General features: G+C 37.2%; 1 protein-coding gene across 1 annotated transcript in view; it reads left to right on the top strand.

The window, feature by feature from the left end:
- Positions 1-867: 867 nt before the first annotated feature.
- LOC144447412 (uncharacterized) overlaps positions 868-23,413 on the top strand; it is a 23,352-nt gene continuing 806 nt past the window's right edge. The window contains exons 1-3 of the mRNA XM_078137428.1: positions 868-1,170; positions 17,923-18,021; positions 20,474-23,413. The exon at positions 20,474-23,413 is cut by the window's right edge and continues 806 nt beyond it. Of these exons, the coding sequence (XP_077993554.1) occupies positions 1,150-1,170; positions 17,923-18,021; positions 20,474-22,156 (1,803 nt within the window). The 5' untranslated portion in view covers positions 868-1,149 and the 3' untranslated portion in view covers positions 22,157-23,413. The remainder of the gene's footprint in view (positions 1,171-17,922; positions 18,022-20,473) is intronic.

Below are 23,413 nucleotides of genomic sequence, written 5' to 3' on the forward strand. Positions count from 1 at the left end.
ATATATATATATATATATATATATATATATATATATATATATATATATATATATATATATATATATATATATATATATATATATATATATGGGGTGGGTAGTTTGGCCATTCCACATTGAAAATACGCGACCCTTTCCGTGGAGCAGACAAGATACTGACTGACGGACGGACAGACAGACAGACAGACAGACAGACAGACAGACAGACAGACAGACAGACAGACACATACTGACAAAAATCAAGACTGAGAGACATGAACAGCATATATTTCATTATTACTAATAATAAGAATAGGAATCCGTTAAATCTATTTCTAGTATTACATCAAGTGTTTATTGAAGACCGACACTCAAACATTGGTGCATTTAGATTTTTATTCCATGAAGGCAGCCTTGCATCGATAACTTTCAGGAATCATCACGTGATTCGTTTTGCAAAATGTAACTCTATATACGTACATCATCACACTTGTAAAAATCAACAACATTCAGAACCTCTCAACCCGGAAACACTTTCATAAACCATCTTGGTGATACAATCGTCCCACAAAAATGCTTATTAGTTTACCTCTTCTGTAGACGCTATTAATCTCGACTTCTTAGCATAGCTTCGTGACGTCAGAGCGTGAGAGTGTCCATACACCATAGCCCTGGGGCGATGAGCCTGCTGTAACTTGTCTTACGCATAGCAGTGTCACTAACACACCGCTCTTGTGCCATTGTGTGTTACCGTCCATTACTCAAGCTACACAATACTGCAGCTCCGAGATGTTTATCCGTCCGTATGTATTGTAAGTGATACGTGTCTTTTACTAGTTCAGATATCAACTACGTGTAATGTTCGTTATCGTACGCGTGATACTGTGTTCAGGGCATAAACACTCTTTCTAGTTTCAAAACTCATCGATTACAGAAGAAGAAATGCGAACAAAGTGACTACATTTTAACACTAAATTCTTTGCTTTGATTTCTCAGGGTTGATTTTGTCAGCGTGTATGCGGTAGCCATCAACAGACAGACAATTCCGATGGAATTTTAAGGCGTCGTGTTGACCCTGAAACAAAATGGACATGTGGAATTCTGACTCAGAATTTGAACTTCTGATTAATATGAAGACGAACCAGGAAGTAGTCTAAGAGTGAATAAACAATGGTGACCATTAGAAATCGGGTAAGAGTGAAGTTTTATTGTCTGTAGTTCAAAAGTTTGCGACAAAACAAAAGTTTGTATCCTAACATGACTTCAGAAAATAGGGTAGGTAGGTCGGAATTTTATATTATTTTAATTTAATTTCTTAAAGATTTCTTCGAGAGTTTAATAAGGTGTACAATAAGTAAATGAAGACAATTATAAGTTAAATAGACGGACACGTTATACAGACGTCGACTGTACTGATTTCTCTCTGTAATAATGTCTTTAAAGTGACCACAGATGATAAAGGTGTACACGGATATAGCAGTAAAGTACTACCATTTTTACCTTTTAAATACAAAAAACTGTGTATGGTCGGGGGCTAGGGTCGCTCTGGCTATCGGAAACACACTTTTTTGACTAAGTTTTGTGTTGATAATTACAACTATATACTATGGGATCTGCAAACTCAGAACTTCACCGGAAACTTATAATATCTTGGAAAAGGTTACTGAAGCTGTGAGATTTCAGGATTACAAATTGAAAGTTTCAGTGTCACTTTACCAAATTTCGTGAATCAAAAAATTAGTGTCATGATGTGCTTCAGTTTTCTCAGAATTAGGTTTAGAACATAAATTTGCCACTTGCATTTTTAAGAAATGTTCATGTTAACAAATGGGAATCAGAAATAATTACAAAACCCAACATATTATATTAGTTTTAAAAAGATTTCATGAAAAATAAAATTATGTATAAGGGGGATGTTTGCCTCAATTTAGAACGTCGGAGGCTGGGCATATACTCCCATTTAAAACAGAAACAGGCTTGTGCCGGTCTTGAAGTCGGAGACAGAAAATGTGACTTTTGCCAAAATTTACCGGTGGATAAAGTACCCTTTTTTGTTAGGAAATTATTAACATATAAGATAATAACTTTAACGCCAAACTTTAGTCATATTAATACATATGCTAAATTTAAGAGCGTAATGACAAAATTTCACATTGATATCACAAACGTCCAATGGCAGCAAACACACCATCTACAACTGAGACTTAATTATGACAACTATGTTTTTATTTATTTTATTTTATTTTTATACTTTGTGTCTCATAAGCCAGGGGGCTGGATGTGGCTCGTTGTTTATAAACTTCTCTAAGAACTGTGGTTATAATCTGATAAAAATAAGTCCACATAGGACACGTTTAACAAACAAACAAACAAACAAACAAACAAACAAACAAACAACAATACACAATACTGGTCACAAATCCAACACAGTTTGAGTTAGTGTTGCTCCAAGACATACAATCTGGGACCTTGTCTGAATTCTGCTCTCCCCCGCAGCATAAACAAACTTTTATTGTTGGTCCAATAATGTTGTATTGAAATGTTCATGCCGATAGAATCTGTTGATGTATCGCAACTAAAATCATTTGTTTTATTTCATTGCCGTACATCAGAAAGGTATTCCTGACCAAATACTTGGTGACTGTTCCAATAGTATTGCATTCCAATGTGCAGGCGGTGAAATCAGTGGAATAGTAACACCACAATACAAAACTAGCATTAATGAAGTGAGACTAAAATCAGGAAATGTTACAGCGAGGTTTACAACCATAGTCATCAATATTCTCTCTGTGTGTGTGCTACAACGAATATCCCTCAGGCTTGAATCTAGAAATAGCTGTACATGTTTTACCTGTGATGATACCAGACAATGTTTTCCACTCATCTCGCTGACTTAGTATTCAAGTTGGTTATCTGGCTTGAAAAAACTTTCACGTCTATAAAATCAGATAAGCAAGTTTCTAGGCTATACTTGCTAATGCCTGAATTCCTTACAATAACACCAACGTTTAATATATGATTCGTACTATAAAACAGTTTTGGGTTAGACTTACATGTGAATAAAAAACTGTACTGTAAACCTGGGAAATCTCGCTACAGACTTCTTTTCACCTACTTCCCTAGGAAAAAAATCACAAACATATTGTAGTGACGAAAATGCAAGACTGTATATAAACACAATGTACCAGACTGGTAATTAGTAAAACAATTAGTCTTTGAGAACTAGCTGAAGACTGTAAAATCTCAAAAAGTTTCTAGTGACAAAAATAGCAAGGTTTACAGAATTCTCTCAGTTGAATTTTGTATTGTAATACAACAGACGACTGTCGTCTGAAGTACAATGTATTGAGACAAAGGTTTCTAGAGCATGTCTGTGTATGTGTCTTAGGTCGTAATTGATGAACAAGTATTGTTGTCGTGAGTGGACAACACTTTGTCAACGAATATAGTAGATTATAGACAGTGGAGGGAACTGTCTGTGGTCAAAGTTAACAATCACACCATGTTTAAACACTCTCTGTTTAACATCTTTGGACACCATCTTTCAAGGACCTGAAACAAATAATTAAACAGTCATACCAAAGACAAGAATGTGTGTGATTTAGCGAACTAATCAATAAACAACGCCCAGAGTATGAAACTGTGTATAGCTTTCTACTCTTTGGTATTCAAACACAACAGTGTGAATCAAATGAACTAGTCACCTGTGAAAAATCGTCGCTATGTCATTACCCGTGATGCACCGCAATGTTAACAGTGCACACGCCTGGTATTAAAAGAATGCATCTGTAGATCGATAGTAGACAGACAAACTTATATCGATACACCTATATTATCGAACAATAGAATGTTTTTCGGAAATGATGCCATTCCTTTGTTAAATGAAATCAATTTTTACTAATTTTCCTCCATTAATTCGGAAAGATTCTTTCCACAACTCAAGGCCAAAATGAAGATGTGCTTCAAAGTCAATTTCGAGACTCGAGCGGGAGAATTCCGTTGACAGATCTTTAGGATGGGGGGTCATTTCAACGGAACCCACTTATAGAAGTATGGCACAATTACAACTTTTGGGGGCGATTTTACATATGTAACGATTCCCCGTTGGCGTAGCAAGAGAATCGTAAATCGTGGCGGTACATTTGCATACGTATATATTGTACCGCCCTGTAGCTGTATACACTCCATGATACATGTATGTATAGTGCACACCCTCTATCGAAAACAACTCACAGTAATTCTAGCATTTTGTTTCGTGCATGATCAACCGAGCGATATATTTTATTCTGAATATTTGTTTTTGTTTGGTAAGAGGTATAGCAACCCGTGACCGGACTCTGTGTAACATGTTGAATGCATGAACGATCAAATAATCAAAAAATGTGGGAATGTTGTAACATGTTTACTGGACTGGTGGTCATTTTGAAATAAATCAGGAAGAAGGAAGACATATTTTAATAAGATTTAATTGTTTGCAAAGTCTATTTATTGCCAGCTATTCCAATAAAGAACGTTTAGGTGACTTCTTTTTCACTTTTTGAACCCGGGTTGTGAAGTCTATCATGTCGAAATGAAGTATGCGTAATCGCAGTCAGTGATAGAGGAACCATGGCTTCACCATCATAAACATGATAAAAAGCAAAATTTAAAAAATGATAATTCCGAAACAAGTGCAGGTTTTGTACGTTTCTCAATATTTAAAAAGAACATTTCAGGCTGTATTAATTAATATAAAAATTACACGTACAGTTTTGATGTTTCCAGTCTTCATGCTACGTGATCTGTAGATAAAAAGATTTGCAAAACTAAGTATGTACTCGGCGTCCTTAGTTTTGTCGATATCATGTGTGACATTACCGGGGACATTACACGGTAGTAAGCAAGTGTTATGCAAGTGAAGAGGGCGCTTCAAACTGCCTGTAGACCTCGGGGTCCTGATAAAGTTCTTTTCTTTCTTCAGCTTCATGGACACTCCAGCTACAGTTACTAAAACTGTCCAGTATTGTCAAATATCTCAGCTATTTTGCATAACAAGTGTGTTTTCTTATTCACCGTATCTTACGCATGCTTTATCATATTACGGGGCTACTTGAGCCGCTGCTCCGGTAACGCTTCGTCGCCATTTTCCTAACAAAAAAATGGTTAAAATTTTGCTGGATTGAAACATACAAAATGTCTGAAAGTTTTCTGGTCAATATGGATGAGGGAGGATGGTTTTTCGAGGAGCTGCCCCAACTTTGGCAAATCATGGGAGTGGAGGACTTTGCGTTCACCCTTGTGAGTATACTAGTACATTGTAACTGTATGCCTTACATACACTATGGCGGATTTGAGATACGCTTGGGCCAAGTAAGTTTATGAAATTTAAACCCAAGACGTGCAACAGTTTAAGAAATCACTACCAATAGCAGATTGCTAATCCGATTACAAGCTGATTTCGAGGACTTTAATCTCTATGGCCTAAAATTTACGTAATTCAACATGAAAGTTTGCTTTTTGTCAACAGTATTTGCAAATGGGTCACTCAGGTATTTACCTGCCGTCAAAAATATGCTGGCTGGAGTTTCAGGCAGGAGAGGTAAACCATGCCGACGGGGACAGTCTTGTGCACGTTAAATTGACAAAAGTATAACTGCGGTGAATAACTTCGTATACAAATCGAGATAAAAAGAAATACTTTTTGGCTGATAGACTAAATGACCACTAGTTAACTCGGGGACATTACTTTATGTACCATTCACGTCTGTTCCATTCGGTGATTGGCGATGTAACTGGTCGTCAACATAGCGACTTGTTGACGTCTCCAGCGTAACGAACTTCTTACGCTATGAAACGATCAATTTACTATTGCTGAAAAGACTTATCACGTATAGCAAAAGGATTTCTTTGATAGTTTTCGGGTTTTTTAATCGAAGCGTCTCATACTACCGTGTCTAAAACGATCAGAGAAATACTAGAGTCATGGATTTCAGTAGCACAGATACTGGTCATGGTCTTACTATCTCCAGCTACCGTACAAACCACGAACGATAGCTTAATACCACGGTAAGTCCCTGTGCTAGGACTTCCGTCAAGTTTAACACCATATTGAACATTCACGTTTTCCCTAATCTGGAATATCAACATTTTTGTGGTCTAACAATGTTGATGTTCTATAGCAAATTTATCGCGGACAACGTAAATTTATTTTTATTTTTTAGAAAAGGACGCAAGGAAGCAAAAACAGAAAGGGACCATCAACTAAATATTCGTGTTCGATTATTGAAAATATAATTAGCCAATAGTAACCTACTGAAAAAAATAATGTTACTATGCTAAGCAAAGTTTAACTTGTCTGTGATAACTTTCAAATTGGGTCACAAATACCATTGATTTAATTTTTGCCAACAAGAACCCAAAATCAAAATTCGAAACTATGCTAAAATGGAAGTTACGTTTAGCTAATAGCATTGTGTATGTACATATGTACTAGCACAGGCACTCGAATTAATATGTGTGATTTTTTGTAAATGTATAGTAATTGTACTAATTTGCCTGTGGAAGTTAGCATCACAATGTTCTGGACAAGCTATTAACTGTCACCTTTATCCTCCTTTATCATAGTTTACATAACGGTCAGTGTGTGATTTCAAGTTTTCAAAGTAGTAATTTTATTGAACAAAGACAAACACTTCAAATTCATCCTTCTTGTTGGTATTCAAATCACCCTATCCACGGTGACACTTACAATAGGCAATAAACAATGGTTTTAAAGAAGATTACCAATTGTCAATTAGAATATAGAGGTCTCATTCTTCTTGCCAGTCCTTAATTGCCTTTCTAATCTCTTTTCTTACCACTCAACCAAGATCTATGGTTCATGTTCAAACACTGACACTGCTTATTTATACGACTGAAGTCATTATCATATTTAGAGCAAGGTTTAGTAGCTTGGACAACTGTTATGCAAGGCTTAGGCGTAATCATGAACGCCCTTTCTTGTATTTGAGAGCTTTGAATTTGTAATGATCCAAAATTAAGTACATATTGTTACAGACAGTAAAATGCATTATTAACAGTTATGTCACTGATTTGTGTTACCATATCAATGATAACATAGTAACATATAACCATAGAATAACACTTGTCAAATTTGTTCACAACGCTGTTTTTGTTTATATAGAGTTTGACTCTCTCTCTTTCCGTACCACTCTCTATGTCTGTCTCTCTTTCTTAACCGTTTCTTGCCGCTCTGACTGTGTATACCCCCCTCATATCTTTTGTCTTTCAATCTCGGTAATCACGTGTCTTTTTTTATTTCATTCTCTCTCACTCCCTTTTCTTCTGCTCTAAATTCCAGGCCCCACTCCTTCAATGCAATAGTATTTCTTAATCAATTAGGTACTTTTTTTCTTAAAATTAAAAAATTTTCACAGTGAAGTACTTCGACACTTCACACAGTCATGGAATTGTCTTGAGTGGAGAGCTTCTTGAGAGTGTTAAAGACCAAAACAAGTCCCTGTACTTATACACAGAGAAAACACAGACAGACAGACAGACAGACAGACAGACAGACAGACAGACAGACAGACAGACAGACAGACAGACAGACAGCTGGCTGGGCGGAAGGGCGGTGGTCGGTTTTGCGTAGACAGACGGACGACCGCGGACGGACAGACATGCAGGCATATAGGCACGCATGCACGCACACGCGCGCGCACACACACACACCATGGCATACACATAGATATCCTCTGTACGACAAAAATGACAATGAACGAATTCAAAGCGATCAAAACAAGAACCACGTGACCTTAAGTAGATAAAACACCGAACGACATTTTGCGCAAACTATAAATAACTATTTAATATTATCTTGTATTTAGACAATTCGTCGACCCATTTCATTCGATACCATACACGGTTTGTAGACCCCATAAGAAAGGTCATTGGGTAGCAATCATGTATGGATTACAGTGAAGTGACTTGGTGACTAAACCTTTTGTTATTTCCATGTTATGGTCAGTGGTATTTTTATAGAACATTCCACCTTAGTAGTAAACGCTTACCCTAGTGACTCGACTTTATAAATGCTTATATAGTCTAAGAATGTGTTACTGTGAACTTTTCGATTCATAGTTGTGTCAAGGTATTGTGTTGAACTATATATACAATCTACATGTTACTAATTAGATATTTGTACAATGTAACTGGTTTGAAATTGTGTTTTCCATTCTTCGTTTCATATAGGCTATTAGACAGCAGTCCTTGTGGAGGTTCATCCTCCATGATAGTTGGGTACGACAGATGTGAACGTGTCATGAAAATATTTGGTTGAATATGAGAATAGGATAAACCTGGTCAACTCATGTACACAATGTTTTACTAAACCATCTCTGAGTCACTGTTTGTTTCACTTCGAGAGTTTCTGACGAATTTAGCGTAAAACGTGGCGCTATGAGTCTGTGAAACGAACCACAAGTGAGTGTTAGGTGGCGCTGTGTATTTGGATCAACAGGTGTTTTTTTGCAAACAAGCACAACGTATTGAATTCACATCTAACAAATGACACATTTCTCTCAAAAACAACAATAATGAGCATTTCGATATTTTGACGTGATGAACTTACATAAATTCTGATTCTGTTTACGGCCATGTGGTAGATCATCAGACGAGAAATGTACCGACGACTCGGAGAAACTTGTAGTGCGTGATGACATGCGCATCGCATGTATCGGTTACCCTACGTATCACACTACATATTCACCTGTTGTCGACAAGTGTGGACCTCGCACTTTGGTTTGCCTTCTTTCAATCGAACAATTGTATTATGGAGGCGTACTTGCATCTATTTATGTGACACTTTAAATTGACCTCAGCGTAACCTGACATTTATAACAAATCCGTCCTCAATGGAGTCAACTCACATGTCAGAAATGTGATTGAAAAACAAATCACTTTAAAATAGATTTACGCTATTGTTGCGTCAACAACAGCCAATGTTTTGTAATGAATGTGGATTTTAAATAATCCTAAAACCAAAAATCGTCAGATATCTTGACATCCTGACGATATTGGTTCATTTTGACGACTTGTGTTAGGGTCAATTTTAGCCATTAAAAGGGTCATTAATTCCCGCCCATTCTGTCATCGTTTCGGAGACGAAACTATTTATCGATTTTTGGTGGGGAACAGTTTGAACTTAAATAGTTGATCATATACTGGTGTAAGTCCTTGAATAGACGGCAAACAATTCATCGACACGGCATAACTTCACGAAAACTCACAATATCTGCTACGTGAAAGTTGTAAAGTTAGAACTTAGTACCAGATGTCTGTAACATGGGGTGAAGTCGTCGAGACTGTTCCAAAAACAATCCACGCAAGACCCAAAAAAGTACACTTTTCTATCAAGACGTACTACGAACAGTGCAGAATGATCCAAATACAACACAACTTGATGGCGGTGGGTCATGGAACCAAGGTAAAACAAATCGTAATTCAATCATTCCTTATCTGGCTTTTGGATGTTGTTTGCAACCGTCGTGGAAGTTGTGTACAAGATTTTCCTTCCTTCTGGCTTAAAAGTACAAGATATGGGAAGGGGGCTACGTTGCAATTGATTGCAGACAACGTTGCTCAAATCTCAGACCGATATGTAAATGGATTAGCTTAGTAGTCAGAGCTCAAATCATTTCGTATTAGCTAAGTAGTCCGGAGCTCAGCTCATTTCGTATATCGAAGTCAGCCGCGTACACCATTTTTCTCCTACTACAAAACATAGCATTTGTATGTGACAAACGCAAAAGATAGTTTCGTTTTTCAAAAAGAAAATGACAATCTAAAACGTACGTACACTCCCGACGTCATCACGCGAGATATTCGTAAGTAAATCGTCTACGTACGTGTAGTAGTGCCGTCTACGTTCAATTTATATATACCAAATCTGAGTGCGTCAAACCATAGACCCTCAACCCTGGAGGGGAGGGTATATGGTCAAACATGAAACAGATCTCATAGACAACAATGTAGAGTTTTTTAAAAACAAAATGGAGACACTGACTAGTATTTAAATCACATTACTACAGTGCTAACAGGTCTTGCTCTTTGAAGATCTGAAGTAATTGTTATTCTAAGCATTCAAAATAGAAAGCCAACTGTGCGCAAAACCGTGCCCAGTTCATTCGATGTGAAACTAAGCGTTTGATCATAATGCTCACGTGATCAATCTCTGCAAGTTCGTTCAATCTGTAAAGATTTTGTCTTTCGTAGCACTGACGTCACAAATCATTAAATATGCAAATGACCTTATTTGTCGTCAAGCCTGATAGGGCTGAACAACACGACGTATTCTTACAGACTGAGTCTAACTTCTAGTAAAATAAGACCAAATTTGAATGTCATGAACTAGTGAAGTGTAAAGGGTGATTATTTACAAACTAACTTCATTATCTTGAAATGTAAAACTGGTGGCCTTGTTACACGATAATGTACGAACAATGTTGATACACGTACTTAGAACAATACTACGGGTGGTTGAGCATGCGTAACACTGCGTTGCTGGGCAATGTGAACTGTACTGTGCAGAACTCGGATCACACGCATGCGTTGTATAAAGGTGTACATTCAGTACATTTAGGTTCTATGCCCTATTTAAAGTTTCAAGATATCATAATATTCTTGACGGGGATTTATAAACAACTATTCATACGAAATGTACTTATGTACCTTCATCGTCTATAAAATCATCACCTAAAAACAAACATAACTTACATACATACATACATACATACATACATACATACATACATACATACATACATACACACACACACGTACGTACGTACGTACGTACGTACGTACATACATACATACATACATACATACATACACACACACGTACGTACGTACGTACGTACATACACACACACACACACACACACACACACACACACATATATATATATATATATATATATATATATATATATATATATATATATATATATATATATATATGGGTTGTATTGGTTGTATTTGATAATGAATTACAACTGTCATGCATAACTTAATACTACAAATAATTCTAAATTAGACCATTTTGGGTTGTCTTTGTGTCACGTCACATCCTACTAGCTACTATCACTGTGCTAAACTTACACAGGAAGTACAAATAATGTAGAATTTCCATTAGAACTCTAGCTTGTCAACTTTTAGTAGGAGTAAAATGGAATTTTATTGATTTTTTTTAAAGAATTACCATCTCCAATAAAGGTGGCGTCACGTTTTAGGAAAAACTGCCTGCCGGACGCTTGGACCCTAGGTAACGGGTATTGACGTCATGGGAAACATCTTATAAGATAACTGAAGCGTTGCAGTTTTGCACTGTCAATATTTAATAGTTTTGTGCAAGGCAGATTTTCAAAGGTGGTTTTTTGTATTACTTCCAACAATTAGTTCCCTTAATTATGCAATTTTACCTTTTCTATTTACCGTAAAATCGAGTCTATGTAAATGTTTTGCTTCAGGTGCAAACAGTAATTACATGTAATCATTACAAATGCATATATCAACACATCTAGGGACAAACTAAGCCAGGGGCCCTTTCCCGTCATTTCCTTTTTTTCTGTAAGTTAATGAAGTTCTGATGACGTGGTTATTTTGCATCACAATACATTCACCATAAAATGGCATATGCAGCTGAACGTGAATCATGAATATAGCGTGTGATGCTGTTAACTTGTGACATTGTTGGTTTATGCAAGTTCGGACTACGTTCAATGTACTATTGCTTCAGTTCATGTCATGTTACAAACTGCGAGAATCTAACCGAACCGACTCAGAGACGTTTTTTCAATGTGTACGTCATCCAGTATATGTTACGCTGCAGCTGTATTCTAGTTAACATAACAGGAGCTATATATTGAGAAGTTAAATCAACAATATATCGAACTCTGTTCTCTCGATCCTATGCAGAGACTTCCGATCTCGTAAGTCACCCTTTACATACAATACAGATATTACATAAACAATTCTTTTCCTTTCTGAGTGACAATATTTCTCTACCAGTTGCTGTCACATTGGTGCAGATAGAATTAAACACTATCCAAGCTGTTATTATCGCAAAGATTTCTTCTTCTTTTTTCTATTTGTATATATAATGAATATACTCCAACGTAATTTCTAAGTCCGGTTGCGTAATTTTGTTAGGATCATTTGCAACAATACGTATGGTTCACTGCAATTCGCATCAGTTTTCAAATTTTGTCATGTAAATTTACTCCTGAATTGGTACACCAGTTAACCTTACAACAAGCAATTTTCCTGTATTGATTTTGTTTGTGTGTTCTTGTGTATACAAATTCGTATGTTTGTCTATTTTTAGTCTAGTGCTATCCTTTATCGAATCTTCAGGAACCCCCCCCCCTCCCAGGGTTAGAGATGATTCGATACCACATTGGCATCCAGACTGGTCTCTTCTTTGCAATTTTGCACGTTTGTTTTTTCTAAGCTGATGGTTGTGCGCATTTGTGAGTGTACGATCAAGTACATGCTTCAAAGTGGCTGTGCGCTCACGCTTCATGTGATCAGCCCTTTACTTGAGATACAGAAAGTAGGCTATATGATGGTATCACAAAAATCTATGAAATTCCTGGACAAATTGTGTCAACGATCAATACATTATACTATTGAACGTTTCTCTTCGATAGCTATGTATTCTACTCTTTCAATAACCACTTTGTCCATGAGATGTCACATAAATAACAGTGCCTGGCACAACAAATCTTTTTCATGGCAAATCTTAACATGCCGATTTATTAACAATAAACATTTAATTGCAATATATTTGATAAATAATATGCAGATAGGGAAAATTCAAAATAATTCTGAGCTGGGCATCTAAAAGGTTGACAGGACTCTAATTGTTACCAAATGTACTTGTATTCTCATGTGATGTGTTACCATAGTAACTAATCTACACATGTGTGTAGCTAAACTGACAACTGTAACTTTGCCTAATGGCAAATTCTTGTACAAATCCGTACCTGTCTTTAACAAGTACCGAGGCAAGCGTTGTTACCATAGCAACTAGACTACTGACTTTGGATTTATCTCCTAATTAGCCATATAGCCTAATTCATCATGGATATTAAATTAACAGAATATGTCGTTGCTATGGTTACGTTTGTGGATTGACCACCCTCACAGTTCTTTAAATTGAGCTTGGTACTTTATTCGATTCGCGTCACTTTTAGGCATCACTTCCTGTAGTGGTCTGGTGTTGTGCCCGCATTTGTAAAATCCTTAATCATTGAAAAGATAGTGGATATAAATACGATCCATACAGTTTGGTAGCATTCACTGTGATGGTAACTAGAAGGGTCTAAATCGATTTTGATGCGGGGAAGTGAAAAACAAAATTATTCATGGATTTCACGGATGGATATATAGAAACCATTATCATTGTTCAAAATGTTCCCAAAGCCATTAGTTGCTAGCTCTCAGTTCGATGGTAGAAAAGGAGGAGAGATGAAGTGTGCAACCAGTGAGCAGCTGCGACTCGTCACATAGTAAAAGTATTTTGTAACAATTTGACGAAGCATGAAGCGTACTTGCAGAACTTCATGTAAACATCTTTGCATTTGAATGACATTAAATGCTTTCGTCATGTTAGCATCGTCTCGCATATCACCCTCTCCGCTGTTTTTACACATGACCCGTTAACATTGTTATAAAAAAAAAACGTTAGTGCTCTCGACCGAGCACGTTGTCAACGGTCCCGCACTACTCACACAACCATCAAGAGTCCAGACAACGAACTGGGTTCAATCGGTAGGCAAGGACGCTAGGTGTACCACCGATCGGCAAGGGGTCTCTGTTCAAGGACCGAAAATATCCGAATTCTTTGACAGGGGGTTTGCTTATTTGTCAAAGACTTCCACATGGATAATTTCAACAACAGTGAGAAAACATCTCACGTTAGCTTCCCTGTTAGATTTGCTGATCAACTGTGTCATTTTGAGTCCAGCACGTCGCATTCAGGTATTGTACCTTTATTTCATATGAGCTTTATAGAAATTGACTTTTAACCTATCGTGAAAGGAAGGCTCAGAAACTGGGTTAACTTCATTAAATTCACTCAATGGGAGTACCAACTCTGTACTGATACAGTGATAGATTTGTAGTCGTAGCTTCAGTCGTAATGTACACGAATGTCGCGGTGTTGTCGAAGCTGAATATCGAACTTGAGTAAAAACATGAGTTACCGGAGGAAAGCCTCGGTCCCTGTCGAAGAAATGGCTTCAAGCACGAAGCAGGCTTGTGGTGAAATTGAGGACCACTATTGGACGCTAGGTAGATTACTGTGTATGGGTTATAATAGGAGAAAAATATCGCAGGTAGGCGACATCATTTTACAACGTGATCGTTAAGTATCAGTAAATACTGGTATTAGTATAGGCGGAACGATGATTGTGACTGTACACTACCATCCCATTCAATTATTTATCTATGAACTACGTATGCCATGGTCCTTTCAGCGTCATACTGGTGAACGATTGATAAATTTGTGGTTTTCCGTTCAAAACGAATACTTAAGAGACACATCTTAAGGACCGTAACAACCAAATCTATAAAGTAATATTATTACTACAATGTCGATGGGGAAATTAATTCTTATTATAATTATTTATAAGCTGTCATCATTTCGAATTTGATTTAAAGGGACACGGATAGAGGATTTTTTTCAAAAGAATGTAGACTAACGTTGAAATGTACACAGTCACTAAATGTATGATACATGTATCATAACGATGTCTTCATCTTCATGATTACTTACATAAAACTTATCAAGTATCGAATTCATGTTGATTTGTGTCTGAGTGTAAAATCACCCAAATAGGTTGGTTTTGAAATATAAATGTTTTCTATAATTTTGGTGTCAATTTGGAGGATGTACTCTAAAATTTGTTATCGACTAACGACGAATTGTTTGCTTTGATATAATGTTACAGATATCCCATTTACGACTGATGAAATGTGTTTATATACGTAAGCATTCTCCACAGCCCAGAGACTTGGCAGCCTGTTCACATTACGATCTTGGGATTTAGCTTTAGTGTGTTTTACTAACCGGTTAGTAAAACAGGGGAGTTAAACCACACATCGCGATATAAACAGACTGGAGACTTGACAGCTGGCTTGAAAAATGTCGTTCGTCTGGCCTGTAAGTTGAGTCAGATAGCTAAGTCTCTGAGTACATTATTCTCCATCAGTATATTCTTCGTATAAAAATCCCACAGAAAAAAAATTCAGCTCTCGACTGTGCCCCTTTAACATACTATCAATAATATCATAAATCATACTCGATAGAATTAATCTACCAATCGATAACGTTAATCCTGAGTAAACATAAAATTTCAAAACAAAATAGTGTGACACCCTGACAAGGATTAACTCGTGGTTACTAGTCTGTGCTTCTACTAAACCAAAGGATCGACAGGTATGTCTGATATTATCGGTTGATTAACCCGACAAAGACCCTTGCCCATTGCACTCATTCATCATCAAAAAAGGCGAGCGACAACTTTGATAGTCTGGGTATTTTTTTGTTTACCAGTATTCATAATTAAAAGAGCAATCATCATTTGAGAAGTTGTCAATATAATATAATACACGCTAGCACTTTTATTTTTAATGATGGGTAAATACAGAAAATAATTGTATTTCTATTCTTCAGTATAGCGTACTGAATTAACTTCATTATAATTTAGTTCGACTATTTGACGACACAGGTATTCGATCGATATAGCGGGAAAAATACTGCGCGGTGGCACCCCACATCAAATAGTGTTTACTCGTAGAGTAATATGTGTTAGTCGACTCTGAACCTGTTGACAAAATAAGAAAAATTGATTTGGCAGTCTGTCAGACAAAGCATATATGTGTGGAGTTGGCCTCGGGCAGTTGTGTAAGAATGGTACCTGTACCGTCTGTGTCGCCATTCTATGATAACTATGCTGAAAACTGTTCTTAAATGAATTATTGACAACACAGTAGCGTTATTTTGCGGTTCTGCTGGTAAAAATGGACCGCAAATTAGCCCGCAACCAGTATAATAGTCACACTCTTTACAACCGTTCTTCTATCAGGGGGGGGGCAGTGACACCATTAATCAAAGTAACGTTTAAGGGGGGGGGGGTTAATTTTATTTACCCCAATAACCTTACCCATAATTTTTAGCACACTCGTTCTGTTTCAATGTCTCCTGTGAATGACTATCTTGTGCTTCGACTGTCATGAGTCTTATGCTCCGACCAAACCGTCGCTCGGAACCTTCGCTGTTTGATCTTAGTCCTCGTAAAACGACCGAATAAAGGGAGATTAACAGAATGCGGATCTTAGATGTATCGACTACTAAACTGTGTCAGAGTTGCTCACATGAATTATTTGTACCGAATACAATAGATGCATAATACACAACTCATATACGTCACAGACAAAAGGAAGTCAAGCTTAGCCAGCCTTTAGATAACTCAGATACATTTATAGTACCTATGTTTATATCTTCCTGTGTACGTGCAGTATAGTGGTGTCTATTCCGTTCTACTTGAATCACGCTTTTATTGAATCCTAGCATTTTCAAATGAGTCTATTGATAGTGTAATGCAGGTACTTAACATGGCAGTAGATATACAATGGTGAACCAGACAGTACCTATTATTTGGCATTCCACTGTAACCACCATTTAGACAGACAGATCGGGTTTTCTATCGAAAAAGTCAAGATGGGGTTGAAAATAAATGGGCTACCACTCACAAGTTTCTGGTCTTTAATAGCACCAGTGTACTTTTATATGTCGTCAGGTTACGCGTTGATGCAACCTGTCAACCATTAATCTGGATGCCACAGGCGTTGATCTCCATGTATCATCACGTAAATTTATACATTTCAGAGAAAAAGTATGTTCTTTTGTGATAACCGAAATATGGCGTATTTTTCAGCTAACCCAATCTCATTATAAGATATCCACCTCATTCTTTGACTATTAAAGTGTCCATTATACATAATGATATCAAATGAACATCCTCGGTATTTGGTAAACTACTCCTGTTGAGATGTAACAACCGATGGTTTTTTTTCAGCTAGGTTTCATGTGCTCAGAATGATGCACAAACTAAGTGTCCGGCGTTTAAAAACAATTTCAAGACATTGTCGACCGGAATAAAAACTAGGGTCTGAGACACGTAACACTATCTTTGCCAGACACTATAGGTCCCTACTCATTGCCTGGTGAGATTGTTGCTGTTTTGACGTGACGTCATTAAAACGGCAATCGAGCAGAGGCTATGTCTTTACATTCTTTATTAAGCGTATACGATATGCTTACAATAGTTTTACCATTTGTTTGATTTCTTAATCTTTAAACGATTGTAAATGATCTAACTTTATACCTCCTCGTAAAATGAGTTGGGCAGTAAAACTGAGAGAACACAATTATGGCATTAGTTTGTATTGTGACTTCACTGATTCCGATTGTATTAGGTAGTGTCTCACTCACTCTCACCGAAGTGCTACCAAAATGAGGTGAAGGACCAGTCATGTCACAGACGGGTCTTAAAAAATACGAACAGGACAGACTGAGCATCACTTTCAATCGGTGGCACTTCTCATAAAGGCAGTGTTATGTTGGTGTGAGTTTAGAGTTTAGACAGGTGGCATGGTACGATAATGACTGGCGGAGAAAGAGTGCTATTTTGCGCATGCGTAAGTTTGTTACAGGTGCAGTGGGAATTGCAGGAGTACATGATATTCTACGCATAAACACATCGTGCGCTTTCTCCCCGTATAGATACAATCTACAGGTCCCGATTGTAAAATCACCTATACCACGACTGCAACTTTCATCTAACAGTTATTTTAGTAGCCCCCTTGAGTGATGTTCTCGTCTTCTATTATTCACAGGAGATGTATAGCTCGCTGAACCTTGGTGAAGTACGGCATGAACAGCGGCGAGTCGCAGCTCTCCTCAACGCCTCGGGGCAACTTGATTTACCACCGTTTGTAAGTACTATTTAATTACCTTAGTGATTCTGAAGTGATTCAAAAGTATTTCTATTTGTGTTGAATTCATTCCTTTCATCAAGTAATTAACTCAATAAATACTATATTTTATTTATTTTTAGTAGACGTGCACCCCGGCATTACGAGCACGATTTTTTAAAAAATCTAAATTCTTTACTGTTTCAAAACAAGACGCTATATACTATCCAAATCTGATTTTAAAATTTATAAAGGAGAAGGCTGGATTTACTTTACCGTAATTCCACGTATACTGTACTTTATGTTCTCTTTGGTTTATACATCGGGTAGTCTGTGAGATACGACATTCGTACAACGCTACCAACTACTACTTGTGGTTTAGAAGCCTGACAGGACTGAACAACACGACGTATCTTACAGTGGTTTAGAAGTCTGACAGGACTAAACAACACGACGTATCTTGGCTTAGAAGCCTGACAGGACTGAACAACACGAGTATCTTGGCTTAGAAGCCTGACAGGACTGAACAACACGACGTATCTTACAGTGACTTAGAAGTCTGACAGGACTAAACAACACGACGTATCTTGGCTTCGAAACCTGACAGGACTTAACAACACGACGTATCTTACAGTGGTTTAGAAGTCTGACAGGACTGAACAACACGACGTATCTTACAGTTGTTTAGAAGTCTGACAGGACTAAACAACACGACGTATCTTACAGTCTTTACATCGCGATGACCACCTTCCTTTAAATCAAGTATTCTCCTTCATTTTAATCAGATTGCATAGTTTTCTTATAATCGACCGATAATGGGACGCTATTGTGTCAAGTCTATTTTCGTTGAAATTGGTAAAGAAATTGTTGGGTTTTCCCAATTATGGTCTAAAGAGAGCAGATATTTATTTCAATATCGTATTTGATTTTCGATTAGAATATTCCATGACAACATCATGAAAGTGTGACGCATACACGAAGAGGCTAAAATTTCAAATTCCATGGCAACAGTCATATGTTAATAACTGAAAGTGTAAATTAAGCATGACCACACGGCTATGAATACAAAATCAAACTAATTAGGTAAATAAACGTGGTCTGTACTTAAGTCACAACGAAGAACAAATATGTGCTTATTAAGTCAATTTCTGACGAATGTTAAAACGATTCAATTTTTCTTGAATGTTTTTTATCGACCGATTTTTTTTCCACGAAGGGTAGCGGTATAAAATTTAATGTAACATTTTTGTCACGGGAATAATTTCATTTCGATCCACATACACTTAACCTAAGTATTATGATTTTACTAAGAAAGACAACAAGCAGTACGTTGGACAATATTATAATTTCATAGATAAATATTTGAATAAGTAAAATGCCAAACATTGCTGAATGTATTGTTTAAACATTTCAGCATACGTATTGAAGCGATTTGTGTATTTCTGTGGACGACCAGACTGTGGATATTCAGCGGTTAGCAACCCTACGGTAAACGTAAAAGGAGTTAATTATGGTCTAAAAATACTCTAAAAAGCCATGTCGTATTATCTACATCCTTTTAAAGTCTAGAATATTGTGAATAATTAATCTAGTAAAGCGGTCTTGTCATAATGGCATAATACAGACTAAAAGCCGTCTAGAATCACGACAGAGAAACGATAGCAGTTTTCAAAGCAATTGTTGAGTCTGTTGCATTTCAACTAAACAGAAAAGGCCATTAGTGTTTTTAGCGATTATTTCATTGTCGATTTCATTTCACTATTTTGATTCTTAATTGATTTTTTGGAAATATACAATAGGCAGGTGATGATTGCTGGATATAAGTGCTTTTGATATAACGCGATTACGTATTTATCGGTCAATGTAAGAGTTAAAAACGTGCACGTGCACGTCACCGAGAATGTATACTCACTGGACTGTGCTATACGCATGGGACACATAGTGAACGAGTACAGTGGAATCACACATTGGGCGCTAAAATCTCAACGTGACAGGATTTAAGTTTTTGTCTATTCGGATGGCACACTTAGATTTACTTGAGACATTCAATGATTTGTACATACATACATACATACATACATACATACATACATACATACATACATACATACATACATACATACATACATACATACATACATGCATACATACATACATACATACATCATGCAGGCAGACAGACAGACAGACAGAGACAGGGGCGGCTAACCCTATTTCAGCGATCATAACTGACATTATTATTATTTTTAAATCCCACTCGCCATTCTCAAGGAGTGAATGTGTGTATGTGTGTATTACTGTAGTCTGGGACAAAATAGCATAGCAGCAATAGATAGTAGAAGAATTGTTTTACACAGTTTTTTCACCAAGTAGTAAATTGTACATGGACTGCAGTGATATTTACGTTGATTAAAATATCGTCTTGACACGACAGTTTAACTTATCGCCTATTCACTTTCCTCTTTTTTTCCAGCCTCACAGAAATCATCTTCCAATTGACCAGCTTTTCAGAAATCGGTATCATCAAAAGTTTGTAAGTGATGGACTAGATGCCAAATTCTCAAGGCAAGAGAGGAGGGAAGATTTCGGAGCAAGAAACGAAAATGATAAAAATGTTGCCCCGAAGCAAAAAAGAACGTTGCAAGAGAAAGCATACGATCACCTTGATAAACTGAATTTCCCGAATAAGCAGAATGCGAATAAAAGAAACCTAGTGACCGTAAAGAAAGCCGCTGTAACAAAGAAGTATGACTCAGAAAATGACAGAACTAACGGAAAACACCCACTCATGCGCCCCTTGGGAGAACAACTGCAGAAGAATTCAGAGTCTTTGCGTGACGCGTTGAAAATTTCATCGCGTGAGGGCGCAAGAAATGTGCCATACAGATTACCAAGGAAAACCGAAATCACCAGAAATCTGGAAGTTGCCATCGCTCGCTCCAGAAGAAACAAACAAAATGTCGAGGGGAGGAATCTTAAACCATTGGAAATTCCAACTGGTCAGAGCAACTGGAACAAATCGTCTCCTGTTGTACGGCTAAAATTAAAACATGACGACAAAGGGAAGGGAATGGACCTGGGAATGCGAGTAAGTGATGAAGAAGCGGAAAGAACGAGACCTCTCCTGATCTCGCCATTGAAAACACCGTTGCTTGAACGGCTTAAGTCAGGAAGTTCTGGTCGAGGTAGCAGTGGACAAACTACTTCTTTGGAAGACAGTCCATTCCCCTCACCGACTTCTTCCAGGGCAAGCTCCGGAATTGGTACATACAGAACCGAAAATGAAGAAGAAGAGGCTGAACCAGAAAAGGTGGAGGATAGTTTATCTCGAGAGCCAACACAAGACACGCTGTGGTTTCAAAGACACGGCTATACGAAATCTGCTTGGTTGAGGAAAAGAATGCGAGACGAGGCCGCAAAGCGTAGAAAGGATGCATCGGTTGGCACAGACGAACCAAAAGATACGGCTGCAGAAAAACCTTTGCCAGGACTTAGAAAGGCTAAGAGAATGCCATCGGACGTTTATGCAAACACTAACATGGATGCATATCGACAGGCCTATATAAAGGCATTGGCAGTTGCAAGAAGTAGAGCACTGCCAAAAGAACCATGGATGCTGGGAACGAGGACGAGTAGAGCATTCACATTTTCGTATTTTACGCATGTGGCTACGTGCAGGTGTGGACAGTGCCCTCAAAAGGCGAAAGAAGCAAAGTCAAAGAAAAGCGAGATGAAAATGATTTTCGGTGACGTCAAAATGATGGATTACTATAAACCACCGAAAGTAATCAAATCTAAGAGACAGTTTAGGCGAAGAACTAAGGACGTTCAGGAAACATTGATGACGTCACTACAAGAGGAAGATGAAGAAAAATCCATGGCAACACTAAAGTTACCGAAAATCAACGGTAACGATGACAACGAAGTTGGAGATAGAGACGATGATGATTTTGAACGGGACGAGAACAGTGAAGAACAGTTTGATAACTATGACAACCCAGACACTGATTTTCAAGGGGACAATGCTTCACTGCAAGACTCGTTGCTAAGTGATGACACAAATACGCTTGTTTCTATGGCAACCAAGCATGTGTCTTTTAAGAAACCAGATGTTGAAACGTCGGGTTACGATTCTGATTCATCAGTGGAAATGTAATACAAGATTTTTGATTTGCGAGGAGAACTTTTACATTATCAACTTACATGCTAAAGTATCAGAACAATATGGTTTGTACACGTGATTTCCAGTCCCGGCGATCGGTCAACCCTTATACGGCATCCGACGATGAATTATGGTATAAGGCATGGCCAATATTTTCTCAAACTTGTAAATTCTGTTATATGGTTACATCAACACTAATTTAAACATTTCAGGGCCTTTTTTATAATGATTTTATTGTTATTTTATTTTATTCTATTTTAATTTAATTTATTTTGTTTCAATCTAGTTTAAATATTGTGTTCTTTTGTTTTATCTCATTTTATTTTATTTTAAGATGTAAAACAAGCTATTGCCCTTCAAGTCAGAGACTAAATAATCTGCTGTTAGCCATGAGGTGTTTGAAATGTTTGACCTAGAAAATAATATAGTTTTTACTCAGAACTTTTCAAACAAGTAGATTTACAAGGTATTACAAAGATTTTTTTAATACTCAGGAGTGTAAAGGGGATTCAATGAGACTGGTAAACCGTTTACAGACTAGAAATTGGTATGCGTATTATATATTGCAAAGGAAACATATTTACAAACCGTAGCTAGTTACAGCGGCTTTCTGTGTGGATTTTTATTGTTGATTCCATCAAAGTCTTGAATTCTTGGACTGATGTCCCATTTATTCAATAAAACTCAGTCTTGTGTATTGTACAAATACAATTAATCCGTTAAAGAATATTGCCCCATTTTAGTTTTGGTTTAGTAGTGTTCGGTAGTGTATATAATATATACTTGTAACTTTGAGAAAATCATTGAACACTGTATCGTGAGGTTAAGCCTGATTGTCACCACCACCACACGACATTTAGACGTACTAGTATATGGGGTCGTAAGTTCCATAGATTGTCGTAGAGGGCGCGATGTTTACGCACACTTTAGTGACCTCTCGTCCAAACTCTGAATATCATTAACAAATATCACTATGCCAGAATATAGGCCAACAAGAGTGTGCTAAATGGGTCAATATGAAACAGGTTATTCGTAGAAGGGAGAGGAAATAAGCGTTATGGGTCTGAAATACTTTTCATAATAGTTGAAATCGGAGGAAAGGTTTTGGCTTGATCGGACGAACTCTGGTCGAGCTTCTTATTACCATCATAGCATTTATGAAATCCCCTGCTGCCCACCAACACATGACAATCTTAATGAGAAATATCTTTTTTTTTCAATTGTACCAAGTAAAGAAAAAGTGTATATTCT

Source organism: Glandiceps talaboti, chromosome 16, assembly GCF_964340395.1.
Source record: "Glandiceps talaboti chromosome 16, keGlaTala1.1, whole genome shotgun sequence".
Taxonomy (NCBI): Eukaryota; Metazoa; Hemichordata; class Enteropneusta; family Spengelidae; genus Glandiceps; species Glandiceps talaboti.